The sequence below is a fragment of the Aythya fuligula genome, chromosome 2 (genome assembly GCF_009819795.1).
Source record: "Aythya fuligula isolate bAytFul2 chromosome 2, bAytFul2.pri, whole genome shotgun sequence".
Classification (NCBI taxonomy): Eukaryota; Metazoa; Chordata; class Aves; order Anseriformes; family Anatidae; genus Aythya; species Aythya fuligula.
Window position 1 is genome coordinate 5939118 of NC_045560.1, and position 13470 is coordinate 5952587.

The window sequence follows — 13470 nt, forward strand, 5'->3', positions numbered from 1 at the left end:
TACTCTGAAAACTTTCAGAACTCTTCTATTATTGAAGATTAAGACTAAAAGGTAGAATCAGAAGAATTCATCCTTAGTAAAGCAGAGTGGAACAGATGAAATTTCAAGGGGAACGTAAATATCACCACTTCTTAATAATTACCTAAACACAAGGCTCCACAGGCCTTGAAAATCAGCAACACTGGATCATTGATTTGCTTCTTCAGTTCCAAGTCTGCAAATTGGCTCAGCTAGTGGAAATACATTTCTTGAGCATAATAGATAATATATGCCTACAGGTAGAAAAGGCACAGAAACACTTTCTCTTTTGAAATATGCTAAGTGTGTTGGTAAAATACATTATCAGTGTAGTGAAAGAAGAAGGGATAATGGTTTTAAACTGGAAGGGGGGAGATTTATATTTAGTTAGATATAAAGAGGAAATTCTTTACTCAGAGGGTAGTGAGGTCCTGTCACAGGCTTCCCAGTGAAGCTGTGGATGTCCCATCAATGGAAATGTTCAAGGCCAGGCTGGATGGGGCTTTGGGCAGCCTGGGCTGGTGGGAGGGATCCCTGCCCATGGCAGGGGGTTAGAATTAGATGATTTTTAAGGTCCTTTCCAACCCAAACCATCTTGTGATTCTATGAAAAATAATAATGTCATTATGGACCGTAACATTTCTTCTCAGAAAGAGCAGTCAGGCATTGGGACGGGTTGCCCAGGGAGGTGGTGGAGTCACCATCCCTGGGGGTGTTCAAGGAGAGGTTGGACGTGGTGCTTGGGGACATGGCTTAGTGGTGACATTGGTGGCACGGGGATGGTTGGACCAGATGATCTTGGAGGGCTTTTCCAACCTTAATGATTCTGCGATTGTGTGAAGAGGAGTATAATTTTTAAAAGGCGGTCAAAATGAGAAGAACAGACAACTATTCGTTTATTTCCCTGAGCTTTACGAGTGTACGTAAAGAAAAAATAAAATAAATAAATAATAATAAAAAAAAATCCATCCCTGCCTTCCCTCCTTCCCTCAGGGGGCGCCTCCCTCATCGGCGGGGAGCCCCAGCCCAGCCCCGTCATGGCGCTGCCCGCCCCCAACAAAATGGCGGCCGGGCGGGAAGCGGCGGCGCTGGCGCAGCGCGGGGCGGCCCCGCCTCACACCGCCCGCCCGCCCGCCTCTCCCCGCCGCCCGCTCGCCGAGGCCTCCGCGGGGCCGGGCGATGCTCCCCGCCGACAACTCTTGAGCTGCCGCCCGTCCTGGTGGGCATGGGGCTGGGCTCGAGCTCCGAGGTCCCCGACGGCGGCGCCGAGGGCTTCCACGTCCACGGGGTGAGGAGGAGGCGGCGGCCGCCGAGGGGATGAGGGGGGATGGCCGGGAGGGAGCGACGTGTCGGCGGCTGCCACGGCGGCAGGGGAGGAGCGGCGGCTGCCGGCAGGTCCTGGGGTCCCCCAGCCCGGCGGCTTCAACCGGAGAGCTCCAAAACTTCTTGTCAGGCTCCGGGGCTCCTTCACCGGCACCGTTCCCTCACTCCCTGCCGGGTTCCCTGCACCCGGGGCCGCTCCTCGCAGGCCGCCCGTGTGGCGGCTCGTTTGCCGTAGCCTCTGCCGTGTTGTTAAAAGCTGTTAAATAAGCCGAAATAAGCCGTGCTTGCATTTAGCTGCTGGTTTTCTTCCCCAAACGTGCTGCTTCCCGCTCCATCACTAGTTTGTGCTTCCCGGCGTTGTAAAGATGTGTTTGGGGCATCGGTATGCTCGCTTCGTCTGCTTTTGTCAGCCTCCTTCACTGACTTAATTCTGTCAGAAAAGACTATCGGTCATAAAATGTTCCCCCTTTTCTGTTAAGTCCACAATAACTGCTTAGTTGTCTGTTGACTGAGTGATGATTGTTGGATTTTGTGACCTATGGTGTGCAGGAGGCAGTCTGTTTTTTATCCCCCCCTCTCCCCTCCTTTTTTGCATTTCATGCAAATTTTGCCAGGGTGTCATTTAGTTTTGAAATCTACTGCAGGCTTTTTTTGCAACTTTCATCTCCATACAATAATCTGTATGGCTCTCAGACATCTGGGCAGGTGTTGTGAGCTCTGTAATAACTTTCACCTTCTTCTTCTGTACATTTTAATCCCTGGTATATGATAGTTTTATTGTAAGTCTTCTTGCATGTTATTGGAGTGTAGACAGATTTTTTTTTTTTTTTTAATCTAGCTTTTTAACGTAGCTTGGTTCAGTGTAATGTGGCAGTTTGCTACTGATGCGCTTTATGGTTGTGGTGAAAGTTGATGCTTCCTTCACCCATTATGGTTATCATCGCTTGTCTTGACTGTTTGACAATAAAGCATGAATTTTCACTTTTAAAGTTTCTGCTGAACTATGCTAATATATGTATTAATCCACATAGACAGCCATGAGAGTAGTCCCAATACAGATTCAGATTTATTTATTGAATAGCGAAAAGGTTTCCGATATAGCATGAGACCAATTACAAAATGTAGCAGTTGTGCCTTTGTACTTGAAACTTCTGAACTTCTTGGTTTAGATGATGTGTGGGTTGTAACTTAGCCACTGAAAGCATGGTATGGCTTTCAGGACTCAAGTATGTTGCAGGTTACAGGCTGTACTGTGGCATTCGCGAACAGTAAAGCAGTGTTAGGATGTTTGCAATGGTTTCCCTTAGCATTAAGTTGCTTTGCTGCTACATTTCTAAGAGGATATACTCTGCATATATCAAGTTGTTAGCCATGCATTTGTAGCATACTCTTCTAACTGTTCCTATTCTAATGTGCTGTAAGTTGTGGGAAGTTGTGTTTATGTAAAAAGTCATACTTTAACTGGGGACTCTCCAAGAGCTCAGGTAATTAGTAGCATGGAAGAAAATCCCCAAGCAGCACTTGGAAAACTAAGCCCTTCTCCAGAGTCTTCAGTACTAGTTACTCCATGCTTTGCACTCTGCATCGCAATGCTTGTTTCTTATGTGGTGTTCAAACCCTATATTTGGCAGCTTAATTCGGCCACCTGTTGTTCTTAGTTCTGTAAAAAATAAATTCACAATCGTGGACTGCTTCCCAAGGTCTGTCACTTGGTATCTCTTTTCTGGTTCCGTCAAAAGTAAATATTGAATCAAGTGTAAAGATTAACACTGTGTCACTTAATGTAACCACAGAGCCATGTATAGTAATAAAAAAAAACCTGTATGCTTTGCAGGTTCAGGAAAACTCCCCAGCTCAACAAGGAGGACTGGAACCTTTCTTTGATTTCATCATTGCAATAGGACACACTAGGCTTGTAAGTATTTTCTCTTTTTTTTTTTTTTTTTCTTTTTCTTTCCTGTATAAAGCATGGCTATTGTAATGATGAAAGGTAGAAGCCAAAGCTGTCAGAATAGAGAAAGCATGTTGTATTGGACATGGATACGGTATTAAAAAGGCAAAGTAAAACGTGGTAGTGTTTTAAGTCTTTTCTCTGCTTGGATACGAATTTGATGAAAGAGCCTTTAGTCACCTTAACTTCTTAACAGATTAACACTATCTTTATGATATTACTCATTCATGCGTATTTTCTGCCACAAGGTGATTATTGAACTAGTGAGTCAATGGTAAGAGCTGAACATTTGTTTAAGCAAACCTGTTTCAAGATTTGATAAAAGATGAAAAAGAATCATTAACGGGAAGAAAACCGCCACGTGGCCAGTTAGCTCATACTTTACGGCTGGTAATGCAGTTCTCTATGGTGCGTTGCCAAAGAAGAGTTGAGTAAACTTGAATGTATTGTTTTGGTTAATAAGGCTCACAGCTCTGGCTTTGTGCTTCATCCTGGCTACATGGAAGCTGAATTCATTGTGTATTCGTGCGGCTATTTTTCTGGACATGCTCAGTATAATGGCAGATTTTGATGGAAGATCAGTCAATCTGATGACATTAAAGAAATAATTGTAGTTTGCTAAGATGCTCCCAAAGAGTCTGTCCTTCCACAGCCAATTTGCAGTGATTTTTTTGAAGGGTTATGGAGTAAAGACTGGGATCAGGCATGAAGTGTTGTTGCTTATTGTTTTGATTGCATCGTTAAGATTTAATATTCCTATGTTACTCAGCAGCAGTTAGGAAGAAAAGGAAAGTAAGCGATGAAACTGAATAGTTGTAATTACTTTCATAGAGGAACATGAGCTGACAGTACTGACATCTTTCTATTATTAGAAAATTGAACTGCTGGTTCTGATCTTAAAATGTAGAGTCTAATGACTGTTTTGTTTCTTAGTATTCAAATTCTGCCACAAGTGTGATGTCTGTGTTACGGGTGCAATTAGAAATGTTAAGCATGTATCTCTCTCTGTGCTCTACAGAATAAAGAAAACAATATGTTGAAAGATCTGCTGAAGGCAAATGTTGAAAAAGCGGTGAAGCTGGAGGTGTATAATATCAAAACAATGAAAATAAGAGAGGTGGAGGTGGTCCCCAGTAACATGTGGGGAGGACAAGGTCTTCTTGGAGCCAGCGTGAGGTTCTGCAGTTTCCAGGGAGCCAATGAACACGTGTGGCATGTTTTGGTGAGACACAGTTCTTTGTCCAACAAGTTGTCTAACAAGCTAAGAACAGAATGTAAATTGCCATTTGAAAACTTCCTGCAAGATACCAATATAGTGTTGTTGTTGGGACTGTTCTGCATGAAGCACAAACATTGAAAAGGTTTCTTACTATTCAAACCTGAAACTTTTTAATAAGGTTTTTCATTTTCTGCCACATGAAATGTGCCACTTAGTATTTGAAAAAAGTGGTAGTTCATGCTCTGAGATGTTCTAGGAATGTTTTCATAAGGATTTATAGATAAAGCATAAGAATTTCACCTGCATCTTCATGCTGAGTACAGTGAACTCTGTTGGTGGCTTGTTAGTTACTGCTCATGCAACTTTGTTTTGAAGTTATTTAAGAGTAGTTTGAGTACAGAAGTGCAATGCTGAACGCACAAGAAGTGAACATGGTCTTGAAAGCTCATCTGAGCCATTTGAACAGGGACACACTGGTAACTGTTAGTACTGCTATGAAGAAAATTAACTACATTCCAATCAGACCACACTGACTGTATGATGGGGAGAAGGCTGTTTTGTGTCTTATGTTGAATCAGTGGCAAAAGCAAAAAAGGATTTTGGTTCAGTTGGTGCTTCTGCTGGCTCAATTTCATCAAAGTAATTTTCATATATAGAAAGTACCAAAAAAAACCCACCAGACTTTAAATTAAGAGGGACAGATGGAAGTGTAGAACAGCTCAGGTAAGACTGACCATTTTGTTATGTTTCTGTTTGTTTAAAAAAAAAAAAATGCATCTCAACATCTTTGAAGTATTGAATTTTGAATTGGTAGTTTCTTGGTCTTTTTTTATTCAGCATATCCTACAAGACCTGTATGTAAACTTCAAGATTATTTTTTTTTTTTTTGTCCCATAAACAAAATGCTCTTTCCTTCTGCTGTTCTTGGAGTTAGCTTTCCATTTCGATCTCTGGGTAACTTATTCTGCTGTGAGCACAGATGACATGTCATTCTTTCACAGGATGTTGAACCTGCATCTCCTGCAGCTGTAGCTGGATTGCAGCCATACACTGACTACATTGTTGGATCTGATCAGATTCTACAGGAGGTAGGGTGCATGTTCCTTCAAGCAGTGATTGTTTTCATGCCTGCCATGTTTATGTTGTAGGGTTTCTCTTCTATCTGTAACTGCTTACACATCAAATGTATGGGGGAGAGTATTAGGGGATTTTGTGAGGCTGATGTTTAGGAGATGCTTAAAGGCTGAGGTACCTTTTTTTTTTTACTATTTAAAAAAAACCTCACTATTACAAAATGATGCCCCTAAAGATCAAACAACATTAGTGAATTTTAGTCTGTCTTTGGGTTTTTACTATCTCATGTTGAATTAAATGCCTGAAATGCTAATTTGCGTCCAGTTCCTCATCTTACACATTTGGGTTTAATAACTACTATTATTTTCTTCGTAGTCAGAGGACTTCTTCTCACTGATTGAATCCCATGAGGGAAAGCCGCTGAAGCTGATGGTTTATAACACTGAAGCAGACTCCATTCGAGAGGTAGTTGTGACTCCCAATGGAGCTTGGGGTGGAGAAGGAAGGTACTGATCTCGAGACTGTCACTGGCTGATGACAGGTTACACACTCGCTTTAATTGAGCTCCTGTTAAAAATATCGATTACAGCTTGTTGTTTTCAACTTAAGCCTTATTTCCTTATATTTGCCACAGAAAAATGTTCATTCTTCCATTTAAAAAAAAAAAAAGAGAACTAATAATTAGGCGTGTTCTGGATCTAACCCTGTTTGAGTTGACACTGATGGCAAAACCTGTGTTCACTTCCCTGATAGCGGATTTACTAACTGCATTCTTGCAGTCAAGCATTCAGTAAATCAAGAACAAAATCCAAATCAGGTCTGATTACATATTTTGTAAAGATATAGAAAATAGGTAATCAAAAGCTGAGCTACATATCTGTTAAATACCAGTTGCAGACCTTGTGTACTGTAAGTAACTGAAATTATTTTTGCAGGTAGGTATTTCTTGCTATAGTTTAAGGACTCAAACTCTTTTTGCTTTAGAGTCAGAACTCAAAACACTTCCTAGCTTTGTTAAGAACACCTTTTCTTAAATCTTGTTTTGCTTTCCTTGCACAGTTTAGGATGTGGTATTGGTTATGGCTATTTGCACAGAATTCCAACACAGTCTTTATCAAAGAAAAAGCCAGAAAGCAAACCACCTTCACCCTTACCAGAAACTGCAACTCCTACACCATCTACTAATGGTTACACAGAGGTATGTAAGAAATAAGATTGTGTCTATGGCATGTCCTCTGGGATTTCAAAGACTTCAGCTTGTTTTAATATTCATAACACAGTATATTTGAGTACAGCACACAGTTTTGCTTTAATGAAATGGACTTAGGTGAAGGGAAAGTAATGCCAAGCAGATGACAGGAAGGGTAGCGTGAAAGAGAAATTAAATTCCCTTTGCCAAGCTTTACTGTTTATTTCCTCAAAATTCCCTCTGGTTTTCCCTCCGTATTCTTTATTGTAGTTGGGTATTTGGATGCAATTACAGATATTCCAATTTGTATTTCAGCCAATGCTGATGAAAAACTTTTTTGACAGATACTTGCTGTTTTGATGACATGCATACAACACCTGTGTCAATCAGTGAGAACCACAGTAGAATTCCCTTCTCAGTCGGAAATAAAATGCACCTTCAAGAATTAAGCATCAACTGCTCTTCTAAGAACACACTGTCTTGGAAAGGGTACATTGGAACCAGTCCTAAACAGCAGTGTGATGACTGGGTTCAGGATCAAGTTATCTGAATTGATGTACTTGGAGACAGAGGCAGAACACTGTCATAGGAAAGTTGATTTCAGGTGAAACATGCAGCATAAAAAGATGCTTTTCCTTTTTATTATGTCATTCCAGACTCCGTTGTTGGCACCTACTTCTCAAAGTGACGCCTCTGAAATAGTTATGAACTTGGATCATTCCACAGGGCAAGAAATGAGTGGGTATTTGCCAGAAAGCTCACTTTCTTCTCCCCCTCCTCTCCAGAGAGTTATGGATCCAGGTATGTTTTCTTGTGTGCTTTTTCCAGCATGCCTTGCCCCTTACCCGAGTCCCCTGAAGTTCTTTAGATGGCATTTAAGTAAGGTCTTAAAGAAGTTTGAGACTTAAATGCAGAAGTACGAGCATTGATGTTTTCCGTAAAGTTTTTTTGACTTCATGGGGTTTCAGAGTTGCATAATTTTGATACTGTGAGCTTTACCAAGGTTAAGATTCTGTAAAAGTTGTTCCACTGACTTGATAGGTTAAATTCATTAGTGTTTATCTAATAAATAATACAGAGTTAAACGATTTCAATCTGCACGTAACATATCTTTTTGAATCTGGAATTGTGCGTTAATCTAAAACGGTACTGGAACACTTCCTTTTTTCAGGATTTCTTGACATGTCTGGTATTTCACTTCCTGAACTCCCTGACTTAACAAAAGTGTCCAATGTGTCTTCATCTGCCTCCTTCAGCATGCCAACAGTAGACACGTTAGTAGGCACTGAAAAGTTTATGTCAAACAGTGAACCTTCTGCTTATTTTGGTAAGTGCGTTCAAGACTTCCAGGCCTCTGACCTAATCTCTAGAATGGCAGCTACTCATGCCTGATCAACTGTATTATGATCTTGGGAATTAAGCTGTTTTTAAGAAAAATGAGAAAAGAGATTTGGCTAAAATGAGATGATTATAGCAGCAGAAATCAGATACAGAAGTGGGCAAAAAGTAACAGGCTTTTTTTTTTTTTTTTTAATAAAGTTGTAGAACATCTCTCATTAATTTTAAAACAGTGATGATCCAAATTAACCTGATCTTAAAAGTTGGTATTTCTAAATTCTGTGTAAATAAGTCTTTGTACCACAGGCTTGTATTCACAATTCTAAAAGCAGAAAAAGAGGCAGTCTTAATAATGACTTCTCCATCTAAAACAAAACAATTTCATATTAGGGATGCTCTTCCATGCATAAGCATGCAGTAGGCCAGATGGCTAAGTATCTCTTAAAATTTACTGCATCATCAGATTTTATGGATTTTTGCAGAACTGAGTAAAAACAGGTCATGTGTTTGGCAGCTGTGAATCTGTGTCATGTTCCTGTAAGAGGTATCTCACTCAAGGTGATGCTCTAGATATGTGGTAACCAGAGGCATTGTTTTATGTTAGCTGGACAGGTTTTGGTGTTCATTTGTTTTTGTTTAACTATTTTTTCATTTTCCAGAGAATGCCACAACTCCAAACCCTGAAGATTTGATGATGTATTCTGAAGCCTCAGCCAAGCAGCCTGAGTTGGACCACCTACTGCCTACAGCTTCCTCTTTGCCTTCTTTTACGCTTCCTAATGAAATTTCTTCAAAAACAACACTAGGAACTGATTCCAGTAACCAAGAAACAGTACTCTTAAACAGTTTTGAGAGCTCATTATCCACTACTCTGACAAAACCTGATGATGAAGAAACATGTGAACAGAAAGAGGAGGAAGCTGCACAAGGTCATGAGTGAAATGGATGCTTCTTTTGTTTACAGATGGCCATATGCTGTAATCCTACAGCTTGGAGTATTTTTCTGATCTTGAAAGAATTACAGCTGTTCTATTTTGTTAGCGTAGACAATAGCATAAAAACCAGAAAATCATATTCAGACATACGTATTCTATTGTCTTCTCTAATCATTGTTTAATAGATGATCTGTGTTCAAACTCCTTTGAAATGCTGTCCAAAATCAAATGAAAGGCAAAACTAGCGCAAAAACCATTTGGAGACCAGAGTCTTCAGTAGAGCTGAATACGTCTTGGTTTTTGTAGTGACAAAGGAATAGCTTTTCTTCTGCTTTTCTACTTATCTAGTTACTATTTTCATACAAATCATTAAGACACTGGAATAGAACATGGTGCAGCAACACTAAGCTTTTTTGTAGCTTTATTTTGTTTAAACTTGCTTTTGAGTAGCTTCTGAATGTGTGTTACATAGTGAACAGCAAATATGAAATGAACAGTGAAAAATATGGTGTTTTTATACGCTGCAGGGCCATGACTTGTCATGGAATTTGAAATCCGGAGTGAAGGTATTCCTAATCAGTAGTTAGTGCACCTAATGTGATGAGAATCCTCAGTAAATTAAGGGAATCGGGTACATTAGGTATAATCTGTGAGCTAATGTATATGTAGTTGGCAGGCCAGTGTCAAATTCCCTTCTTCCCCTTCTCGTGTGTTCCTACACTGCACCCTATAGAGTTCAGGATGCAACATGTCTGACTCATCTGAGATCTAGTAACCATGCAGGATGGGGAGTTGCAGTCAAAAGGCGTTACCTGCAACAGCTCAGCTTCAACAAAACGGTGTAGATGAAGTAGCAACACAAGGGGTCTCAGATGAGTATAACACTTGATAAAATTTGTCCTTTATATTCTGTAATCTTTGTTAGTCTTAAATACTGTTTTGCCATCAAATAGGTCAGGATGGTCAAAACAGCCTCTTCTTCCTGCTTAAAAGAAAAATACCTAAGCCCTAGGTACAGATAGTAGAATTAAAGGACTTGAAATTTAGTCTGCATGGTCTGGGAAAGAAGTTTGTTATTTACGTACTGCTAAAATGAAATTTATTTTCTTTCCCTAGTTGACTGATAGAAGAGTAAACAGCCAAACACTAAACATAATTTAATGGTACGTTTCTGAGACAGCTAGGACATCTATTGAGTTTTTGTTATTGTTTGTTTAGGGCTGGTTCTAGCAGTACGCCTTTATCAACCCTGTTTTTAAGTTTGTAGCAGTACACTTAAGTGATGCTGTACCATAAGCAGCCTGCCAAAGTTTCAGAGCCGGAAATGTCAAAATTAATTTCAAATGTCACAGGAATAAACAGCTTAATGCTTCAGCAGTCTTTGTCTAGCCTGCTTCATGTTAATTAGATGTGGGGAGGTGGTTTCTGTTTTTGAAGACTTGATTCCTTTTTCATAACATTTAAAGGATAATTGTTTAATATGCCAGTTTGGAAAATCCTGAAGAGTGTTAACCTCCAGCAGTAGTGTGTTAGATGCTTGTAATAGAGAGCACTTAAATGACAGAGCTAAACTAGGTGAACAGTAACCTCCAACCCAATTCCTTCTCCCTTGACAAACTCTGGACAGTACCTGCTCAGTGCTTTGTATCTCCTTGTTGAAATAAAGAGAAATGAAGTATTCTTTTACTTGTGGGTGCAGAAATGAAAGAGCTCAATAATTTAATATAACCTTAAAAAAAAAAGGAGAAACTCCAGCAAGGCTGGTGCCAAATCTTGTGCTACAGGGGACAGCATCCAATTGTCCTGGAGCCCTAGGCCTGCTGCCTTTCCTTCCTGCTGCAAGCACAGCCACCAGGACAGCCACCCCACCTGCCACAGACAATGTGCCACTTGTACATTCACTGCTCCTGATTTTAGGAAGGGAGTATCAGGGGAAGTCCAGTACCATGTTCCACTGCTATAAGAAAAGTACCTCACAAAGCCTGTGAAGAGAGGCCACTTGCAAAAAAAAAGTATTTAATCTCCATCTGGAACAAGTAGAATGGAAGACAGAGCTAGTGTTAACATGGCTTGGTCTACTTTTATGTTGCGTATTTGAAAAAAAAAGAAAACCTACAATCAATCAGGTGCTGTCCCAAACAGCTACTGCTCCCATTATATATGGCAGCTGTATATTTGGGGGCATCTATTACACCTGAGAGTGGTAGTTCTTTTCAGAGACAGAAGGATTAGCTCAGCAGAGCCATGTGGAAGGCAAAACGGAAAAAAGGGGGGTTATTAGCTTAATGTACCTTGTATGAATTTTAGAGCTTGGCTGCAGCACAGCTGGGGCTTGGTATTGCCCCAGACAACAGGATAAGCCTCCAGACCTGATTTGCTCCCTAAATAGTCAAGCCTGAAGCCATGAGTCTGGCAGATGCTAAATCCAAAGAGGCCACGAGGAGCTCAAGTGTTAGAGCAGGATTAGGTAAAGCTCTTGTTTTCATCTCCACTGAGCCCCGCCTCTCACAACCTGAGTGAGCCAGAGCACCTGGATGTGGTCAAGCAGCTGATGGGTGCTTCAAGAAGCTACAGGATCCTCCTTCCACCCAGATACAGCTACTCAAAGGTGTGAGTGATCTCACCAAGCCTTGCTCCAAGTGTGGCTGACTTCAAAGGGCAGTACCAAACCCCTCCCTTCTGAAGTAAATTGATGCATAGGAACTTCAGGCAGCATAACCCTGTACTGGAATGATCCTCGCACTCAAAACTCACCATCTGAAAACAAGCATCCTAGAGATAAATCTGCAAATTTTCTTAACAAAATGGATACACAATTAATTCCAGCTAAATTTGAGAATTAAGGTATTTAGTGACCTGAAGGTGAACAGCTACTGAAAAGGACTGTGGAAATACCAGAACTCTGACAGCAATTACTTAGTTCTCCCCTTAAAACTTTCACAGGAGGTTTGTCCATCTACTCAATCTACATGACTCTTCTGCTAGGATACGTTTAGAAGCATCTGACTCAAGATGCCACACTTGACTGAATTCCTCTGAGTTGACCTGAGTGGAGATCCCAGCACTCCTGTACACACTGATGTACTTGAATTAGGCACTTGCAGTGCTGAGGGGTTCAGAATTTAACTTGGTGTAGCACCAAGGATTACAGTACTAACTGATTAATCACAGTACTCACTGATTAAGGGGGTAAGCAGCTGTTCAGCACCCACTGTGCTCCTGCAGCACTGCTCAATTTCTTCAACAGAACTGGAAAGCATCTGAGGGAACTTCTCAGCCTTTAATTCAGAATTCTTTCCAAGCCCTTACTATTCCACATCTCTCCTCATTCCTGAGCAAATGTTTTAACCTCCATTGCCTTCGGCTGTTCTTACATGAGAGCAGGTACAAGCTACTCATTGCACTTAATTGACTGTGGTAATCTGTTATTTCCTGGGCATTGCATAGACATCTACACATTCTTCCTCTTTGCTTTCACCTTAAGGAAGCACTCATTTGCACTGGTTCTGCTGTAAGGGCAATTACCCTGGGTCACCCCTCTCTGTTTGACTATAAACAATTGAACCAGCAAATCCTAAATCACTTTTGCACCATTTCTGGCCATGAGGTAGGAACTACATCATCATTTCTGGTCTTAATTTTGAGCACTACTTTTTCAGTGTTTCTAAAGTTATCACTAAATCCTTCAAGTAGTTCTCTTCCTAAAATGATATTCATGCTTCAGCTGCAACTACTGGATCACGTTCTCCTGTTTTCAGTACTACTCCACAAAAAATGCCACCTGCCACAGTAAATTTCAATGTTCTTCCTCAGGACAGATTATGTTGCTAAATAATCTATAAAATCCCTTCCAGTATGAGCTTGGAAATTATAGAAACTTCTATAAATCAATGGCCTTTTCTATGATTCTGACAAACTGAATCTCTCTCTGTTCATAATGCACCAACAGACTGCAACTCTCAAGATTACTCCTGAATAGCTATGCAGAGCCTCTCACGTTCTTCTCTTTAGAACTCATACAGGCAGAGTTCAGAAAATGAGATGAAAATTAAAAGGGAGTAGCAAAAAAAAAAAAATCCTTAGTTGACACTGTCCAAGATGGGTGCTAGCAGGTTCTGGGAACACATCTGGTCACTGAATTACTGCTTCCTCTGAGAGGAGCCCAGTTGAGAGTGCCCAGAGCAAACACTTTGAGTACAGTGTACTGTCATTTGCAGCATCGAGCAAACCAATTGTGATTTCCCATTTGTCTCTTACAGCACTAACCTTCCTACATCCAGAAAACTCAGTGTCAAGAGCTACTTGTAGTAGGGCAATCTTTTCTGTTTGGTACACTGGTGTTAGCACACCCTATTTTTGTAGTACAAAAGGAAGCGCTGCCCATGCAAACTGTGTTACTTGCACATTCTCCACCTCAACAGGA

General features: G+C 40.8%; 1 protein-coding gene across 1 annotated transcript; it reads left to right on the top strand.

Annotated features, from left to right (window-relative positions):
- The first annotated feature begins 1161 nt into the window (after positions 1 to 1161).
- GORASP1 (golgi reassembly stacking protein 1) lies at positions 1162 to 10733 on the top strand. The gene is made up of 9 exons (XM_032182228.1): positions 1162 to 1306; positions 3176 to 3256; positions 4311 to 4514; positions 5513 to 5599; positions 5961 to 6091; positions 6645 to 6783; positions 7431 to 7575; positions 7946 to 8101; positions 8772 to 10733. The coding sequence occupies exons 1-9, from the start codon at positions 1244 to 1246 to the stop codon at positions 9050 to 9052; spliced, it is 1287 nt and encodes a 428-aa protein (XP_032038119.1). The 5' UTR covers positions 1162 to 1243; the 3' UTR covers positions 9053 to 10733.
- The last annotated feature ends 2737 nt before the right edge of the window (positions 10734 to 13470 follow it).

What these genes read in the sequence shown, in the direction of transcription:
- GORASP1 (XM_032182228.1), top strand. Translation starts at nt 1,244, where the DNA reads ATGGGGCTGGGCTCGAGCTCCGAGGTCCCCGACGGCGGCGCCGAGGGC. An exon ending in CTACTAATGGTTACACAGAG is followed by an intron (nt 6,784 to 7,430) that starts GTATGTAAGAAA and finishes ATGTCATTCCAG; the next exon opens with ACTCCGTTGTTGGCACCTAC. An exon ending in TGAACCTTCTGCTTATTTTG is followed by an intron (nt 8,102 to 8,771) that starts GTAAGTGCGTTC and finishes TTCATTTTCCAG; the next exon opens with AGAATGCCACAACTCCAAAC.